Source organism: Xenopus tropicalis, chromosome 6 (genome assembly GCF_000004195.4).
Source record: "Xenopus tropicalis strain Nigerian chromosome 6, UCB_Xtro_10.0, whole genome shotgun sequence".
NCBI lineage: Eukaryota > Metazoa > Chordata > Amphibia > Anura > Pipidae > Xenopus > Xenopus tropicalis.
Window position 1 is genome coordinate 9,554,689 of NC_030682.2, and position 21,364 is coordinate 9,576,052.

The 21,364-nt window shown below is 45.0% G+C and overlaps 1 protein-coding gene across 2 annotated transcripts; it reads left to right on the forward strand.

Annotated features, from left to right (window-relative positions):
* Positions 1–319: 319 nt before the first annotated feature.
* On the forward strand, positions 320–18,216 carry gjc2 (gap junction protein gamma 2). Of its 2 annotated transcripts, none has more exons than XM_031903438.1 (2): positions 320–901; positions 16,239–18,216. In XM_031903438.1, the coding sequence occupies exon 2, from the start codon at positions 16,259–16,261 to the stop codon at positions 17,483–17,485; it is 1,227 nt and encodes a 408-aa protein (XP_031759298.1). In that variant the 5' UTR covers positions 320–901; positions 16,239–16,258; the 3' UTR covers positions 17,486–18,216.
* The last annotated feature ends 3,148 nt before the right edge of the window (positions 18,217–21,364 follow it).

Below are 21,364 nucleotides of genomic sequence, written 5' to 3' on the forward strand. Positions count from 1 at the left end.
TTCTCTATGATAGGTGCCTTATGGTATAACTGAATCAGTAAAGGCCAAACAAACCCACGCTTCATTCTCTATGATAGGTGCCATTTGGTATAACTGAATCAGTAAAGGGCAAATAAACCCACTCCGTTCATTCTCTATGATAGTTGCCATATGGTATAACTGAATCAGTGAAGGCCAAGCACATCTGGATACAGGGAGCAGCTCATACAGGCTACTTGGTTGCTTAGAGCTGGAAAGAAGAGATATTTTTCCGGGTTTGGGAGGGGGTTGCGCTCTCCCCTCTTGTGGTATGTTTCCCATTAGCAGACATCTCCTGTTCCGACTCCTGACAAGACTCCGCAAACTTGTTTACTCTGCGGAGAGCAGAAAAGAAAAGAACTGCCTTTGAATTCCTGACATTGCTGACGGGCAGGGGAATTGCTTGTCATGCTCCGCGTTAGTCTCAGGGTAGGTTTCCCTTCCGCCCACGGCGAGAGGGGGACCACCGCGCTGGTTTGGTGGCACTGCTGACGTAGGCGGGGGGAGCAACCCAAGGATGGGGTTTAAGCGGGCGCAAAGGGAGACTTTTACTAAATACTTAACCCCAGTCGTCCTGCACTGACAGGTAGAGCCGTGCGCATAAAGGAGATCTTTGCTCCTTCTCCTTATAATAGCGGGGTGGGGGTTAGAATGTAAACTTTGCCGGGACAGGATATATGGCAGCACAAGGGCGCATGTATAGCTCCCACTGACAGGATGTTTAAATACTCCGAGCCCCCAGCTCCTCGCAGCTACTCCGTGTCTCCGCTCCGGGACTATTTTCTGCCTCTTTTTCCCATCGGAACGTTGGGATCTCGCCGGGCTTCATGATTTCGCTGTGGATTTTAAACATTTTGCACTCGGAGAGAATGAGATTTCCTTGGTGAGTAGCTTCTTTTTCTCCCTTTTGTGCTCAGAGTGGGACGGGGAAAGTTTTAGCTCAGATCCCTGGATTATTGCGTGGCCGTCCCGCGGGGAGAAATTCATGGCATATTTGCACACAGAGTATTTTTGTGTCCTTTCTGGGATTTTTGTTATGAAGCCTTTGTCTCTGTGGGGTTGGATGAGGGGATTTGGGTTCTGCGATCCTAGTGCTGTTGTTGGGCTACAACTCCCAGCACCCCCTCATAGCCCCCTGATAGCCGATGCTAGGAATCAGGGAATAACAGACAGAAAATCACCGCTGGGATAAACAAATACTAAAAATATCTATGGATAGACAGATAATTAGCTAGCCACATAAGTAAATAGATAATAGACGGACAGAGAGATAGTTAGACAGACAGAAAAATGGTAATTTTATTAGGACATATTCTGATATTCTGAAGCACTCAGAAGCCCTGGTAATACATTTATACATTCCATACTTATATACACAGATTATAAATCAAATGAGGACAACTTAAGAGGTATTATTCTGGAAGTATATCCATGGATAAACAGATATCGAGATAGCACTATGGTTAAGGGGCCTTAAAGTTAAGATCTGCCTTAGAACACTGGCTGTATATATATAGACTGGTAAGATGGATAGATAGATAGATAGATAGATAGATAGATAGATAGATAGATAGATAGATAGATAGATAGATAGTTAGATAGATAGATAGATAGATAGATAGATAGATAGATAGATAGACAGATAGACAGACAGACAGACAGACAGAAAGATAGATAGATAGAAGATAAATAGATGGATAATACAAAGATAGATAGATAGATAAAAGATAGATATTAAAAAGAAAGATAGATGATAGATATAGATAGATAGATAGATAGATATTAAAAAGATAGATAGATCGATAGATAGATAGATATTAAAAAGATGATAGATAGATAGATAGATAGATAGATGGATAATACAAAGATAGATAGATAGATGATAGATAGATAGATAGATAGATAGATGATAGATAGATAGATAGATAGATAGATAATACAAAGATAGATAGATAGATGATAGATAGATAGATAGATAGATAGATAGATAAAAGATATTAAAGATATTAAAAAGAAAGATAGATGATAGATATAGATAGATAGATAGATAGATATTAAAAAGATAGATAGATCGATAGATAGATAGATATTAAAAAGATGATAGATAGATAGATAGATAGATAGATAGATAGATGGATAATACAAAGATAGATAGATAGATGATAGATAGATAGATAGATAGATAGATAAAAGATAGATATTAAAAAGAAAGATAGATGATAGATATAGATAGATAGATAGATAGATATTAAAAAGATAGATAGATAGATAGATAGATATTAAAAAGATGATAGATAGATAGATAGATAGATAGATAGATAGATAGATGGATAATACAAAGATAGATAGATAGATGATAGATAGATAGATAGATAGATAGATAGATAGATAGATAGATAAAAGATAGATATTAAAAAGAAAGATAGATGATAGATATAGATAGATAGATAGATAGATAGATAGATATTAAAAAGATAGATAGATCGATAGATAGATAGATATTAAAAAGATGATAGATAGATAGATAGATAGATAGATGGATAATACAAAGATAGATAGATAGATGATAGATAGATAGATAGATAGATGATAGATAGATAGATAGATAGATGGATAATACAAAGATAGATAGATAGATGATAGATAGATAGATAGATAAAAGATCGATATTAAAAAGAAAGATAGATGATAGATATAGATAGATAGATAGATATTAAAAAGATAGATAGATAGATAGATAGATGATAGATAGATAGATAGATATTAAAAAGATGATAGATAGATAGATAGATAGATAGATGATAGATAGATATTAAAAAGATGGGCATTAAGGACAAGGGCCCAGAGTTTGTACTCATCTTCTGCAAAATAAGCACAGACTTGTGGGAAAAAATGGCAGCCAGCTGCACCGTGACATTTGGCATCACCGGCACCAGCTGCTGACATTGATATTGGCAATATCCATTCTTTTCCCCGTAAGACTTGTGCTGGTTTTGACAGGATAAAAGGAGAAATGGGCAATTTGCCCAGGGGTAATGGGTTATAGGGGTAATGGGTTATAGGGTAATTGCTTATAGGGGTAATGGGTTATAGGGGTAATGGGTTATAGGGGTAATGGGTTATAGGGTAATTGCTTATAGGGGTAATGGGTTATAGGGGTAATGGGTTATAGGGTAATGGATTATAGGGGTAATGGGTTATAGGGGTAATGGGTTATAGGGTAATTGCTTATAGGGGTAATGGGTTATAGGGTAATGGGTTATAGGGGTAATGGGTTATAGGGTAATGGGTTATAGGGTAATGGGTTATAGGGGTAATGGGTTATAGGGTAATGGGTTATAGGGGTAATGGGTTATAGGGTAATGGGTTATAGGGTAATGGGTTATAGGGTAATGGTCTATAGGGGTAATGGCCTATAGGGGTAATGGGTTATAGGGGTAATGGGTTATAGGGGTAATGGGTTATAGGGGTAATGGGTTATAGGGTAATGGGTTATAGGGGTAATGGGTTATAGGGGTAATGGGTTATAGGGTAATGGGTTATAGGGTAATGGGTTATAGGGTAATGGCCTATAGGGGTAATGGGTTATAGGGGTAATGGGTTATAGGGTAATGGGTTATAGGGTAATGGGTTATAGGGTAATGGGTTATAGGGGTAATGGGTTATAGGGTAATGGGTTATAGGGTAATGGGTTATAGGGGTAATGGCCTATAGGGGTAATGGGTTATAGGGGTAATGGGTTATAGGGTAATGGGTTATAGGGGTAATGGGTTATAGGGTAATGGGTTATAGGGTAATGGGTTATAGGGTAATGGCCTATAGGGGTAATGGGTTATAGGGGTAATGGGTTATAGGTTAATGGCCTATAGGGGTAATGGGTTATGGGGGTAATGGCTTATAGGGGTAATGGGTTACAGTGTAATAGGGATTTTCGGTTCTGTTGGGAGGGAACGTTCCGCTGGAGGGAAAATCTTTTTTAATTGTATCATTTTCCTTGAGATTAGTGACAGCGCTTGGCTCATTGCTCAGATCCTGTGACTCACGGAGACAATAAGCGGCCGAATTCCATTGGAATCCAAGTAATAACAGCTAATAACTCCCATCAGCTCCCCCATTTCCTATACGGCACGCAGGAAGCCTCCCCCTTCCCATTAGTGACACATACAGTTACCGGCACATACGTGTAGCTCATACGTGTAGGTCATACGTGTAGCATATATACGTGTAGCACATACGTGTAGCTCATACGTGTAGCACATACGTGTAGCTCATACGTGTAGGTCATACGTGTAGCATTAATACGTGTAACACATACGTGTAGCTCATACGTGTAGCACATAAGTGTAGCTCATACGTGTAGCACATACGTGTAGCTCATACGTGTAGCACATAAGTGTAGCTCATACGTGTAGCTCATACGTGTAGCACATACGTGTAGCACATAAGTGTAGCTCATACGTGTAGCTCATACGTGTAGCACATACGTGTAGCTCATACGTGTAGCATATACGTGTAGCACATACGTGTAGCTCATACGTGTAGCTCATACGTGTAGCACATACGTGTAGCACATACGTGTAGCTCATACGTGTAGCTCATACGTGTAGCTCATACGTGTAGCATATACGTGTAGCACATACGTGTAGCTCATACGTGTAGGTCATACGTGTAGCATATACGTGTAGCACATACGTGTAGCTCATACGTGTAGCACATACGTGTAGCACATACGTGTAGCTCATACGTGTAGCTCATACGTGTAGCTCATACGTGTAGCATATACGTGTAGCACATACGTGTAGCTCATACGTGTAGCTCATACGTGTAGCATATACGTGTAGCACATAAGTGTAGCTCATACGTGTAGCTCATACGTGTAGCACATACGTGTAGCTCATACGTGTAGCATATACGTGTAGCACATACGTGTAGCTCATACGTGTAGCTCATACGTGTAGCTCATACGTGTAGCTCATACGTGTAGCATATACGTGTAGCACATACGTGTAGCTCATACGTGTAGCTCATACGTGTAGCTCATACGTGTAGCATATACGTGTAGCACATACGTGTAGCTCATACGTGTAGCTCATACGTGTAGCACATACGTGTAGCTCATACGTGTAGCATATACGTGTAGCACATACGTGTAGCTCATACGTGTAGCTCATACGTGTAGCACATACGTGTAGCACATACGTGTAGCTCATACGTGTAGCTCATACGTGTAGCACATACGTGTAGCTCATACGTGTAGCTCATACGTGTAGCTCATACGTGTAGCTCATACGTGTAGCACATACGTGTAGCTCATACGTGTAGCTCATACATGTAGCACATACGTGGGCTCATTGTCTGCAGCAAGGGAAGCCCCCGGCACCAACACACTGCTTATCCTTCATGGTTATCGTTTGTTTTTGTTCGGCAGCTTTCCAGCTTGGAGTTTCAGCAGCTTTTTGGTTGCTAGGATCCAAATTACCTTAGCAACCAGGGTGTCGTTTGAATGAAAGGCCGATATATGAATAGGAGACCTGGATAGAAAACTAAGTAATATAAAGTAACAATAACAGTAAAACTGGAGCCTCACAGAGCAATAGGTTTTGGCTGCCGGGGTCAGTGACCCCCATTTGAAAGATGGAAAGAGGCAAATAATTAAAAAACTATAAAATACAAATAATAAAGACCAATTGAAAAGTTGCTTAGAATTCTATAACATACTAAAAGTAAACTTAAAGTGAACCACCCCTTTAAATAAACAAAAACTATAAGAAATAATCAGTTTGGACAAATTTGTTTGCCGTGTTTTTTCCCCAAGTGAAAACACCGCAAAAAGCGCCCAACTCTGCCGCCATTGTAGTTTAATAGAAATAATGACAAAGTGGGGATTTTCATGCGATTGCGCACGAGACAAGGATCTCTTGGAAATCACCAGGGACCAACAATGGAGAGAGGCAGGGGGCAAACTGTGGAAATCACCTGTGTGCTGTTATTCAAAGCTGAAGGGGAACTCCGGCTTCCAAACCAAAATGTGTTAAAGAGCCCACACAACCCAGAAACCCATAATATCCCTATCCCTGTAATCTGTTCCTTCAAACAGTAGGAATAAATCCCATGTTTATATGCTGAAATCCAGCTGCAAAACTGTTCTACTCTTTCTGCATCATTGGAAATCCTGGCAGGGGAGGAGGGACTAAAACACTGATGTTACAAACTGTAACAACTTCCCCACAGCTTACAGACAGCATGCAGGAACTACATAACCCACAATGCATTGCACTGGGATGTTCCTTTCCTTATTGACATCACGTGTGCAGCAGGGGATTGTGGGATTGGGAGGAGGCAGGTTGAGGACAGGCGACTACTGTTACATTTTATTTGAGTCACAAAGTAGTCAGCCAGATCAGCAGGGGAACAGGGGGCGGGGCTTAGGGAACATGGGGCGGGGCTTAGGGAACATGGGTGGGGCTTAGAGAACAGGGGGTGGGGCTTAGGGAACTGTTCCAAACCAGATTATTACATTAAACATCATGAAAAGGCTGCAGATTTTTGAAATGATGTAGGGAATAATGTTTAATTTTCAAAAAGTTGTGTTTGGGTGGAATTCCCCTTTAACAATATTCACCATTGGTACAACTTGGAGAAATCACCCCATCTCCATTGGGCAGAACCCAGAGCCCCACTTAATATCTTCTTAGATCCAAAGAGCCAGGAGCCGCCGCCATATTCCCTGGCACTAGTGAGGCAATCGCCAGACAGAACCTGTTAATTAATAAATGTATTTATTTATACTCCTCTCTGCACCTATAGGAAAACAAATACGATTAACAAGTCAGGAAAATGAGGGATATTTTGCCTTTAAACTAATTTCCAGCCATGACATTACGTTGCGTCCCTCCTCATTGTGCAAGTAGAGAAGAAATTCCTTTAGCGCCTTTTGTCCTGGAGTTTTCCGGAGATGTTTTGGGAGCCCATCAGGGTGGGGCAAGCCGACCAGACACCCTAGGGAACCCAGTCAGCCACCTTGCCCCTGCGCAGGGTCTCCATGCCCCAGTTGTTTGCACTTCACAACCTTCCCCAACATCAGCACAACAGTAGGACAAGTTGCCCATTTGAGGGGTGCGGGTTCCCCCGGTTGCTATGGCTTTGGTCAGACCGACTCTATACAAACAGTGGCGGCAACGTCCATTTTGCCCAGATGCCCCCGGCTGCTGGCACCAAGCTATTTTTACCCACTGAAGGATAAATTACCTCAGCCGTTTGTTGTGACTGAGCCTGAGTCTGATTTATCAGCTGTCCCTCACCGCTCGGCCATTTTCTGCCAAGTCCCAATCACAATACACGTCTTGTTGGCAAACAAACCCGCCCTGGAGCAACCTTAAATGGCATTGGAGCATTTTCTGTGCAATAGCAGTGCCAGTATTTGTAGCTGTATTTCATTCCAATTGTGCCTCTGCCTTTGTTCCCCCCTCCCCCCACGGCACCCAGGTGGCTCATAGGGACACAGGGCCACTAACTACCCCTCTTCCTATGGGCATCTAATTGCTTGTGAAGGGGTTAGTTCTCATTGGGGGGCTGCTGGATATACCACAAATAAATAATGCTGTACAACTGTTGGACTACAACTCCCAGAATCCCTGTGACTCCCCCCCCCCCGCCCCCAGTACCTGTATGTCTCTTGTGACATATCGGCCCACAAGCTTAGGGGCATATTTATTACAGTGTGTAAGCCAACATGTGTTGCCTATAGCAACCAATCAGCAATTAGATTTGAACGGTCACCTACAAGTTAGAAAACAAAAGCAAAGATCTGACTGGTTGCTATAGGCAACATGACCGGCGATGTTGCCACCGTGACCCCATATTAGTGACTCCCTATTGGTAGAAAAGAGAGAAACCTCCTTTTTTGATGGGTTTTTCTACCCTGGTGTAAAAATAGAGGGAGAGTCCATGTAGGGGATGTAATTCCTGTCAGAAGTCTAATGCTCCTATTTGACCAGAGAGAACCATGTGACCCCCCCAACTGAATATAAGGCAGGTGAGTTGGCTCCATTGTTTAGGTTTAGTCCTTAGGCCCAAATAACAGTCTAAGCTGGACCCAGGGGCCTGTAAATGAGTATTAGCCAAGGTAGAGCTAGACAGCTCCAGCAGCAATAAATAGATGGGGCTAGGTAACTAATAAGCCTATAGGTCCACTGGGAAATTAAAGTTAAATCACCTGTACAGGGCCCCACCTGTCCCTTATCTCAGAGGAACAGACCCCAAACAATGAATAGATATAAACTTACCCCACGTTCTTAGGGTACATTTTTAGTGTTTTTTTTTTGAGACATTAGCAGTTTGTTACTACTAATATCAGCCTTGTGGCTCTCCCTGCAACTCTAGGATCAAATGACTACTCAGAAAGTACATATACAGTTGGGATTGCTGTTGAGTGGGAATTAGTTGTCTAAAACTGCTAATATTTCAGAAACCACCAAAAAAAAATACAAAATTAATGTAAACTGCAATAGCCTTTAGCATAGCACTGAGTAACTTTACAGCTGTATTTAGTCTCCCCTTTAGGGTAATGCTTACATGTATATGTTACAATACTGACTATTCTATTATATATATGATATGTTCTGGCTACTGGTCATTAACAATCCACTGGAACCCAGACAACCATTAGTAATTCAAATAACACATTTGGGGGGTAATGTAATAACGAGCAGAATGGTTTCTCAGGTCTAGTAACTCATAGCAACCAGTCAGATGTTTGAGCAATAATTGCCTGCTGCTGATTGGTTGCTTTGGGTTACTAGAGTTAAAGCTCGCTTTTATTACATTATCCTGTGAAGTTTATTGGGCCAGAGGTGCGGGGGCTCCACCCTGGGTGTAAGAGGTGTGAGTGTAACCCATACTCAGGGTTGGACTGGGAAAAAACCCGGTGGGTCCCGGCCGTAATGGGCCCCACCAGCCCGGACCCAACCCTTGCCGGCGCTCCTGCAGCCAATGGTGTGGGGCCCCAGCTGGGGGTTAGGGGGTACAGCAGGGGCCCCTAGGGGGTGCGGGGGACACGGCCAGTGAGGACCTTGCACCCCCCAGTCCAACCCTGCCCATACTCTGCCCAATGTTGGTCTGGGGGCAGAGATAAAGCCCCATATTATTATTAGCATTAAATTAGAAATAACATTTATGGGGCCCAAGTATTTTTGCCCTGGGCAAATTGTGTTTAAAGGACCAGTAACGTAAAAAAGTGAACATATTTATCGGCACTATTTTTTGGTGTTACTGTTCCTTTAACTGCTACAAAAGCCAAAAGTCTGTGACTTGAGGATAACCTGCGCTGGAGATTCCTGGGCATTATTAGCGCATCTAACTACTAATGGGCGCCATCCATCATTGCTTATAGTCGCCCTGCGTCTCCCAACCTTTCATTAAGGAAATGTTTTCCTGCAGAAAGGAAGTGGGGGGTCACGGCGAGACATCTGATAGCGACAGAGAGGTTACGAAAGAGAGTTAATTTCCTTGATCTCAGCCTTGGGGTTGGGGAGAGAGGAGAAAGCCAGTCATTGGGCGAGGAGGAGATCCAGCTTAACTCTTAGTATGCTATAGAATGGCCAGTTCTCTGGAACTTTTCAATTGGTCTTCATTATTTATTTTTTTATAGTTTTTGTATAATTTGCCTTTTTCTTCCTCTTCCAAATGGGGGTCACTGACCCCGGCAGCCCATAAACTATTGCTCTGTGAGGCTCCAATTGTCATTTTTAATAACTTATCTTTCTATTTAGGTGTTCTCCTATTTATATTTTGATATCTTAATTTAAACCACTGCCTGGTTGCTAGGGTAATTTGAATCCTAGCAACCAGATAGCTGCTCAGATTCCAAACTGGAGAGCTGCTGATCAAAAAAAGCTAAATAATTTAAAAACAACAATTTTTTTTATCTCTGCGGCATTTTTGTCTTGGCGATTTTTTTTTTCTTGCCGCAGTTTCTTGAAAAAATTCACTGATGACGAAATTCAGAATTTCATTGTGAATCCATCCCTGGAGCAAAAAGTTCACTCATCACTACTAATAGCACTGTTAGAGATGCAATATATTATAACACTATAGCCATATTCTTCATTACCCAGGGTGCCACAGCCATGTGTCCTGTGCTCTGATAAACTTCAGTCACACTTTACTGCTGCGCTGCAAGTTGGAGTGATATCCCCCCCCCCCTCACCCCCAGCAGCTGATCAGCAGAACAATGGGAAGGGAGCAAGATAGCAGCTCCCAGTAGGTATCAGAATAGCACTCAATAGTAAGAAATCCAAGTCCGGCTTGGGACTCCTCCAGTTACATGGGAGTAGGAGAAACAATAGGTTAGCTGAAAGCAGTTCTAATGTGTAGCGCTGGCTGAAAGCTCAGACTTAGGCACACTTTACTGCTGCGCTGCAAGTTGGAGTGATATTCCCCCCCCCTCACCCCCAGCAGGCGATCAGCAGAACAATGGAAGGGAGCAAGATAGCAGCTCCCAGTAGGTATCAGAATAGCACTCAATAGTAAGAAATCCAAGTCCGGCTTGGGACTCCTCCAGTTACATGGGAGTAGGAGAAACAATAGGTTAGCTGAAAGCAGTTCTAATGTGTAGCGCTGGCTGAAAGCTCAGACTCAGGCACACTTTACTGCTGCGCTGCAAGTTGGAGTGATATCCCCCCACCCTCACCCCCAGCAGGCGATCAGCAGAACAATGGAAGGGAGCAAGATAGCAGCTCCCAGTAGGTATCAGAATAGCACTCAATAGTAAGAAATCCAAGTCCGGCTTGGGACTCCTCCAGTTACATGGGAGTAGGAGACACAATAGGTTAGCTGAAAGCAGTTCTAATGTGTAGCGCTGGCTGAAAGCTCAGACACTGAGATGGCGCCTACACACCAATATTACAGCTAATACATTATATGTACATTATACATATAACTAAATGTTAGAATAAATTATTTGCAATGTACACAATGAGTTTTGACTATATCATAAAACTTAGATCCCTTAAGCAACTGCAGAAGCAGCAGAATCCCATTAGGCAAGTGCAGTTCTAAAGCAATGAACTCAGTTGCCCGGGGTGTTCGGGCCCTTTGTCCCCAACCGCTGACAATAATAAGGGGGAATTGCAGGCTAAACACCCAGGAGCAGTATAATAATAATAATAAGCAGTAAAGCCCTGACACACACTCTCTCGCTCGTTCCAAGGAATAAAATCAGAACTACAGATTTATGATCTTGTGTTTCTTATTCACACTGCGGTGAAGCACAAATATTGGACTCCAGATTTAATCTGTTATTGTAAGTACAGTATTGTTTAAGGACAAATTCCTGAACCATCTGGAGGCATCCCAGTGTCTATAGCAGGGGCTTGTGGGGAACATGGGAAATCCAGCAGTATCAAAGTCTTTACACCATTCTACTGTTATACAGTATATACACCTGTTTTCTAACAGCCCCAGTCCCTTCCCAGAGGCTATTATCCCCCCACTGCTACTATAGGCACCATCTCTCCCTACTATACCTGCTATCCCACAGCCCCAGTCCCTTCCCAGAGGCTATTATCCCCCCACTGCTACTATAGGCACCATCTCTCCCTACTATACCTGCTATCCCACAGCCCCAAGTCCCTTCCCAGAAGGCGTATTATCCCCCCCACTTGCTACTATAGGCCACCATCCTCTCCCTACCTAAAACCTGCTATCCCCACAGCCCCAGTCCCCCTTCCCAGAGGCTATTATCCCCCCACTGCTCTAAAGGCACCATCGTCTCCCTACTATACTGCTATCCCACAGCCCCAGTCCCTTCCCAAGGCTATTATCCCCCACTGCATACTATAGGCACCATCTCTCCCTACTATACCTGCTATCCCACAGCCCCAGTCCCTTCCCAGAGGCTATTATCCCCACTGCTACTATAGGCACCATCTCTCCCTACTATACCTGCTATCCCACAGCCCAAGTCCCTTCCCAGAGGCTATTATCCCCCCACTGCTACTATAGGCACCATCTTCTCCCTACTATACCTGCTATCCCACAGCCCCAGTCCCTTCCCAGAGGCTATTATCCCCCACTGCTACTATAGGCACCATCTCTCCCTACTATAACCTGCTATCCCACAGCCCAGTCCCTTCCCAGAGGCTACTATCCCCCCACTGCTACTATAGGCACCATCTCTCCTACTATACCTGCTATCCCACAGCCCCAGTCCCTTCCCAGAGGCTATTATCCCACTGCTACTATAGGCACCATCTCTCCCTACTATACCTGCTATCCCACAGCCCCAGTCCCTTCCCAGAGGCTATTATCCCCCACTGCTACTATAGGCACCATCTCTCCCTACTATACCTGCTATCCCACAGCCCCAGTCCCTTCCGTGAGGCTATTATCCCCCCACTGCTACTATAGGCACCATCTCTCCCTACTATACCTGCTATCCCACAGCCCCAGTCCCTTCCCAGAGGCTATTATCCCCCCACTGCTACTATAGGCACCATCTCTCCCTACTATACCTGCTATCCCACAGCCCCAGTCCCTTCCCAGAGGCTATTATCCCCCCCACTGCTACTATAGGCACCATCTCTCCCTACTATACCTGCTATCCCACAGCCCCAGTCCCTTCCCAGAGGCTATTATCCCCCCACTGCTACTATAGGCACCATCTCTCCCTACTATACCTGCTATCCCACAGCCCCAGTCCCTTCCCAGAGGCTATTATCCCCCCACTGCTACTATAGGCACCATCTCTCCCTACTATACCTGCTATCCCACAGCCCCAGTCCCTTCCCAGAGGCTATTATCCCACTGCTACTATAGGCACCATCTCTCCCTACTATACCTGCTATCCCACAGCCCCAGTCCCTTCCCAGAGGCTATTATCCCCCCCACTGCTACTATAGGCACCATCTCTCCCTACTATACCTGCTATCCCACAGCCCCAGTCCCTTCCCAGAGGCTATTATCCCCCCACTGCTACTATAGGCACCATCTCTCCCTACTATACCTGCTATCCCACAGGCCCCAGTCCCTTCCCAGAGGCTATTATCCCCCACTGCTACTATAGGCACCATCTCTCCCTACTATACCTGCTATCCCACAGCCCCAGTCCCTTCCCAGAGGCTATTATCCCACTGCTACTATAGGCACCATCTCTCCCTACTATACCTGCTATCCCACAGGCCCAGTCCCTTCCCAGAGGCTATTATCCCCCCACTGCTACTATAGGCACCATCTCTCCCTACTATACCTGCTATCCCACAGGCCCAGTCCCTTCCCAGAGGCTATTATCCCACTGCTACTATAGGCACCATCTCTCCCTACTATACCTGCTATCCCACAGGCCCAGTCCCTTCCAGAGGCTATTATCCCCCCACTGCTACTATAGGCACCATCTCTCCCTACTATACCTGCTATCCCACAGGCCCAGTCCCTTCCCAGAGGCTATTATCCCCCCACTGCTACTATAGGCACCATCTCTCCCTACTATACCTGCTATCCCACAGCCCCAGTCCCTTCCCAGAGGCTATTATCCACTGCTACTATAGGCACCATCTCTCCCTACTATACCTGCTATCCCACAGCCCCAGTCCCTTCCCAGAGGCTATTATCCCCCCACTGCTACTATAGGCACCATCTCTCCCTACTATACCTGCTATCCCACAGCCACAGTCCCTTCCCAGAGGCTATTATCCCCCCACTGCTACTATAGGCACCATCTCTCCCTACTATACCTGCTATCCCACAGCCCCAGTCCCTTCCCAGAGGCTATTATCCCCCCCACTGCTACTATAGGCACCATCTCTCCCTACTATACCTGCTATCCCACAGCCCCAGTCCCTTCCCAGAGGCTATTATCCCCCCACTGCTACTATAGGCACCATCTCTCCCTACTATACCTGCTATCCCACAGCCCCAGTCCCTTCCCAGAGGCTATTATCCCCCCACTGCTACTATAGGCACCATCTCTCCCTACTATACCTGCTATCCCACAGCCCCAGTCCCTTCCCAGAGGCTATTATCCCCCCCACTGCTACTATAGGCACCATCTCTCCCTACTATACCTGCTATCCCACAGCCCCAGTCCCTTCCCAGAGGCTATTATCCCCCCACTGCTACTATAGGCACCATCTCTCCCTACTATACCTGCTATCCCACAGCCCCAGTCCCTTCCCAGAGGCTATTATCCCCCCACTGCTACTATAGGCACCATCTCTCCCTACTATACCTGCTATCCCACAGCCCCAGTCCCTTCCCAGAGGCTATTATCCCACTGCTACTATAGGCACCATCTCTCCCTACTATACCTGCTATCCCACAGCCCCAGTCCCTTCCCAGAGGCTATTATCCCCCCACTGCTACTATAGGCACCATCTCTCCCTACTATACCTGCTATCCCACAGCCCCAGTCCCTTCCCAGAGGCTATTATCCCCCCACTGCTACTATAGGCACCATCTCTCCCTACTATACCTGCTATCCCACAGCCCCAGTCCCTTCCCAGAGGCTATTATCCCCCCACTGCTACTATAGGCACCATCTCTCCCTACTATACCTGCTATCCCACAGCCCCAGTCCCTTCCCAGAGGCTACTATCCCCCCACTGCTACTATAGGCACCATCTCTCCCTACTATACCTGCTATCCCACAGCCCCAGTCCCTTCCCAGAGGCTATTATCCCACTGCTACTATAGGCACCATCTCTCCCTACTATACCTGCTATCCCACAGCCCCAGTCCCTTCCCAGAGGCTATTATCCCCCCACTGCTACTATAGGCACCATCTCTCCCTACTATACCTGCTATCCCACAGCCCCAGTCCCTTCCGTGAGGCTATTATCCCCCCCACTGCTACTATAGGCACCATCTCTCCCTACTATACCTGCTATCCCACAGCCCCAGTCCCTTCCCAGAGGCTATTATCCCCCCACTGCTACTATAGGCACCATCTCTCCCTACTATACCTGCTATCCCACAGCCCCAGTCCCTTCCCAGAGGCTATTATCCCCCCCACTGCTACTATAGGCACCATCTCTCCCTACTATACCTGCTATCCCACAGCCCCAGTCCCTTCCCAGAGGCTATTATCCCACTGCTACTATAGGCACCATCTCTCCCTACTATACCTGCTATCCCACAGCCCCAGTCCCTTCCCAGAGGCTATTATCCCACTGCTACTATAGGCACCATCTCTCCCTACTATACCTGCTATCCCACAGGCCCAGTCCCTTCCCAGAGGCTATTATCCCCCCACTGCTACTATAGGCACCATCTCTCCCTACTATACCTGCTATCCCACAGCCCCAGTCCCTTCCCAGAGGCTATTATCCCACTGCTACTATAGGCACCATCTCTCCCTACTATACCTGCTATCCCACAGCCCCAGTCCCTTCCCAGAGGCTATTATCCCACTGCTACTATAGGCACCATCTCTCCCTACTATACCTGCTATCCCACAGGCCCAGTCCCTTCCCAGAGGCTATTATCCCCCCACTGCTACTATAGGCACCATCTCTCCCTACTATACCTGCTATCCCACAGGCCCAGTCCCTTCCCAGAGGCTATTATCCCACTGCTACTATAGGCACCATCTCTCCCTACTATACCTGCTATCCCACAGGCCCAGTCCCTTCCCAGAGGCTATTATCCCCCCACTGCTACTATAGGCACCATCTCTCCCTACTATACCTGCTATCCCACAGGCCCAGTCCCTTCCCAGAGGCTATTATCCCCCCACTGCTACTATAGGCACCATCTCTCCCTACTATACCTGCTATCCCACAGCCCCAGTCCCTTCCCAGAGGCTATTATCCCACTGCTACTATAGGCACCATCTCTCCCTACTATACCTGCTATCCCACAGCCCCAGTCCCTTCCCAGAGGCTATTATCCCCCCACTGCTACTATAGGCACCATCTCTCCCTACTATACCTGCTATCCCACAGCCCCAGTCCCTTCCCAGAGGCTATTATCCCCCCACTGCTACTATAGGCACCATCTCTCCCTACTATACCTGCTATCCCACAGCCCCAGTCCCTTCCCAGAGGCTATTATCCCCCCACTGCTACTATAGGCACCATCTCTCCCTACTAGCTCCCAGATACATTTTATCAAAATATGTTATTATTATTTATAATGTTCCTATGGTACATTGTGTAGCTATTTTATAATTATATCTTTGATTTTGAAATGGAACGTTAAATATATTCATTTCTGTTTTATTTTAGGTGATAAATGAATAGCCCTTATGCCCAACATGAGCTGGAGCTTTTTAACCCGTCTTTTAGAAGAAATTCACAATCACTCCACCTTTGTGGGGAAGGTGTGGCTCACGGTTCTGATCATCTTCAGGATAGTCCTGACAGCAGTGGGAGGGGAGTCTATCTATTCGGATGAACAGAGCAAGTTCATGTGCAACACCAAGCAGCCGGGCTGCGACAATGTCTGCTACGATGCCTTTGCCCCTCTTTCCCACGTCCGCTTTTGGGTCTTCCAGATCATCATGATATCTGCCCCTTCTGTAATGTATCTCGGCTACGCTATACACAGGATCGCCAGGTCGGCAGAAGAAGATCGCCGGCACCATTCATGTAGGAAGAAAAAGTCGTTTTCCAAATGGCGGCCAGGCCAAAATGCTGAGGACCCGGAAGCCGAAGAAGAAGAACCTATGATATACGATGGCCCATCTGAGCCAGAGAAGGTGGAAAGCAAAGAAAAGGAAACGAAAAAGCACGACGGTCGGAGGCGCATCAAAGAGGAGGGGTTGATGAAAATTTATGTTTTCCAGTTGGTATCAAGGGCCATTTTTGAAGTGAGTTTTTTGGTAGGCCAATACTTCTTATATGGGTTTCGAGTCAAGGCCTATTTCGAGTGCAGCACTAACCCGTGCCCCCATAAGGTCGACTGCTTTGTTTCACGACCAACGGAGAAGACGGTTTTCCTTCTAATAATGTATGTGGTGAGTTGCCTTTGCTTGTTCCTTAATGTCTGTGAGATGTTGCATCTCGGCGTTGGAACCCTGCGGGACGCTATCCGCAACAGGAGAACTCCTAGAAACAAGCAGGCCCCGTACAATTATTCTTATCCGAAGAACATCACTTGTCCTCCAGAATACAACATGGTGGTCAAGTCGGACAAATCTACCAAAATCCCAGTAGGCCTAATGGCTCATGAGCAGAACTTGGCCAACGTTGCTCAGGAACAAAACTGCCCCAGTGACAACGCCCCTTCTGACCTGTCTGCTTTGCATAAACATTTGAGCATTGCTCAGGAACAATTAGATATAGCCTTTCAGAACTATAATACTCACGTCAACGGCCAGCCGTCCAGGACGAGCAGTCCGGCTTCTGGTGGGACGGTGGTGGAGCAGAACCGAGCCAACACCGCTCACGAAAAGCAAGGAGCCAAGCCCAAATGCGGCTCAGACAAGGGTAGTACCAGCAGTAAAGAAGGAAAAACCTCCGTATGGATATAAACCGAACACTAATTGCTGTAAATAGGCTGGTATCGTAAGGCCCAATAGAACCAAGGCACAGAGTCACTGGGGTTCATCTATCAACACTGGGCAAATTTGCCCGTGGGCAGTAACTAATAGCAACCAGTGATCGGCTTTTTTCAGCCAGCTGCAAGTAGAACAATGAATGCAACAATTTGATTGGTTGCCATGAGTTACTGCCCATGGGCAAATTTGCCCAGTGTTGGTAAATGACCCCCATTTTTTTTTTTTTTACATTTTTTAACAAAATACCAGGGTTTTTATATTATTTCATATGTAACAGGATTCCTGGGTGGTTATAAGCAGACCGCCATTTTGATTCACCATTGAGAACTTTTACTGGTGGCTGGGCGGAACCCAAGCTTCTGAGGGCAATAACATTCAATATCTTCTTCCAAAATGCTCCTTTCTTCTTCTCAGAGACCGGAAAGTGAACTGAAATATCCATTGGATGGAACATGGATGGGAAGCGCCACCAACGTTGGCCTTTGGCCTTTGTCTTGTAACAAATGGGCTTTACTGTACTGACTATGTTATTGTGTTAATGTGTTTAACAGGTTAATGACTGTATTATCACAGTCTTTTAGTCGTTATAAAACCAAAAACGCTTTTCTACTTACTCTTCCCAATCTCAGAAGGACAAATGCCAAATAGTAAATAGCCTGTGTTTTACTTGAAGCTGAAATTAAAATGTGCATATCCTTGGCCAAGGCTGATTAATTCCTTACACTTTGGTTCTAAGGAAATATAGAGACAAATGGGTGCTTTAAACTCTTTTGGGGTTATGTAATAAAAGGCGCCCAGGAGCAGTAACCCATAGCAACCAATCAGCAGGTAGAATTCGCTGGTCACCTGTTTAAAAGCCAACATCTTATTGGTTGCTATGGGTTACTGCTCCAGGGCAAAGGTAGTGCTTTTTATTACATATGAGGGTTAGCATTCATCTAACTACTCAGCAGATAAGGGATGTTGTGAGTTACAACAGGGGTCCCCAACCGCCGGGCCGCGGACGGCATGGCAGTGGGCCGCAGCGCCCCCCCCCCCCAGCGCGTTGCATGTATTACGCACCGCGCCCCGCCCCCCTCGGTCCGTGTAAAAGATTTTGTGCCTCCTACCGGGCCGCGGGGCTAAAAAGGTTGGAAACCCCTGAGTTACAACACTAAGGGGCACATTTACTAATCCACAAAAGTCCGAAAGCGTCTGAATGCGTTTTTTTCGTAACGATTGGATTGGAAACGAAAATTTCGTGATTTTTTCGTCGCCGTCGCGATTTTTTCGTATTTTGCGTGACTTTTTCGGCGCTGTTACGACTTTATCGTATATTTTCCGCGACTTTTCCGTCGCCATCGCGAAAAATTCGGATTGGTTTTCCCTCCGTTTACAATTGCTCAATACGCAAAAATCGCCCAAAAAACAATAAAGTCGTGACGGTGACGAAAAAGTCACGCAAAATACGAAAAAAACGCAAAATTTTCGTTTCCAATCTGATTTTTTCCCATTCGGGATTTGCATTCAAGGATTAGTAAATGTGCCCCATAGTAGGTAAATAAATATGTTGCACCATCAAAGTCACAGAGGATTTTTTCTGCCTCAATTTTTCCACAATAATTCATCAAAATTTACTGTGGCTGTTTTTATGTAACAGGCCGGAATATGGGAATTTGTTAAGCTCACAATTCTTTTCTGACTTGGGGCACATTTACTAAAACTCTATAGTTTGTCATTTTTAATTCTCAAACTCTACTAAACTCGTTTTCCCGAATGTCTAACATTTACTAAAAAAATCAGATAGGGAAAGTCGCTGCGACTTTTCTCTGGGGCAACTTTTTTGAGCCATCGCGGAAAAAACTAGCGTCAAAAATCCAAAAACTCTAAAGTTTCGTGACAAAAGGACCTAGAAGGAAAGGGGAGGGGCCGCTGCCATTGGCTTCTACATGAAATCAGCAAGTTTAACCCGTTAGATTCGGATTTTTAGCCGTTTAGACGCATAGGGGCACATCTACTAATCCACGAATGTCCGAAAAGCGGCAGAATGCGTTTTTTTTCGTAATGATCGGTATTTTGCGACTTTTTCGAGCGCTCAATACGAAAGTCGCGACAATTCGCGAAAGTCGTACTGTCTATGAAAAAGTCGCGACAATTCTCGAAATTTGTAATGGCAATGAAAAAGTCGCGACAATTCACGAAAGCCATAATGGCTATGAAAAAGTCGCGACAATTCACTAAAGTCGTACAGGCTATGAAAAAGTCGCGATAATTCTCGAAATTTGTAATGGCAATGAAAAAGTCGCGACAATTCACTAAAGTCGTACAGGCTATGAAAAAGTCGCGACAATTCACGCAAGTCGTAACGGCTACGAAAAAGTCGCAAAAAATACGAAAAAGTCGCAAAATGTTCGTTTTACAATCCAAATTTTTCCCATTCGGATTCGTGGATTAGTAAATGAGCCCCATAGTAAATGCACTAAAAATCCAAATCGAGGGGGAAAAACGATGGTTTGTAAAAAGGCCCCTAAATGTTTTTGCCACAATGAAAAAATGTCAGAGAAACCAATTGCCCTCTGTCAGTATAGGGAAGAGTTTTTGGAGCAGAAAGGACAATTTTTGTAAATTTTGTAACCACACATTTTCAGAGTTTAAATAAAAATGTGGAACATTTGGCTGAATTCCAACAAATCCATAAAACTATCGGATTCCCGTTTTGTCGTGACAATTTTTAGCATAGCATATGCTAATCAGGATCAGGAAGGGTTAAATTTCCCCCCCTACAATTTAACCCTTTCCAAATGCTTTTGGGTTCGGTTCAGTCGGGACCGTAGATTCGTCCAAAACCGAATCCATCAAAAAAAGGCCGCATTCGGTGCATCCCTAGTTCTTACTGACACTTTGATGCATTCCGCCCCCTAAAATTTCATATTTTAGATTACGGGGCAGATAAAAATGTGAGTTTAGAGCTTAATACATAAAAACTCACATTCTATTCATTCCTATGGGATTTTCAGATGCATTTTAATCAAATGGTGAGTTCTAACTGTCACCCACTGATAAATACACTTCTAACAAATCCCATAGGAATGAATAGAACGTGGGGGAGTTTTTATGTATTATACTCATATTTGGATAAATCTGCCCCATACAGTAAATCTGCAGTATAACGACATGACACGTTTTATAACGTTTTTAACCATTTTCGTAAGAAATTGTTTCTTTTTTCAGTTTGTTGAATTTGCTCACAGCTCCCTGCCAACCCTGCAAACTCAGGCCCAACATTGTTCAACAGTTGTGTATTTATCTGGCCAGGAATGTTTTGGCTAAAGGTGGCCATACACGCACCGATATTATCGTACGAAACCTCGTTTCGTACGATAATCGGTGCGTGTATGGCATGTCAGCGAGCCGACCGATATCGCAGGAAGCTGCTGAAATCGGTCGGCTCGCCGATCGGCCAAGTTAGAAAATTTTGATCGGGCGCCATAGAAGGCGCCTGACCAAAATTCTCCCTTCAGAGCTGAATCGGCAGAAGGAGGTAGAAATCCTATTGTTTCTACCTCCTTACCTGCCGATTCAGCCCTGAATGGTGTGTGGCGGATCTGACGATGTTTCGTGCGACCGACGGTCGTACGAAACATCGTGAGATCGCCACGTGTATGGCCAGCTTTAGACCTGAACTAGATGGAAAGTAAATGGATCATTATGTTTAATTCATTTATTACTTATACTAAGGGGCTGATTTACTAAGACACGAATTCGAATCCGAATTGGAAAAATTCCGATTGGAAAACGAACATTTTGCGACTTTTTCGTATTTTTTGCGATTTTTCGGAAATTATCGCGACTTTTTCGTTACCAATACGATTT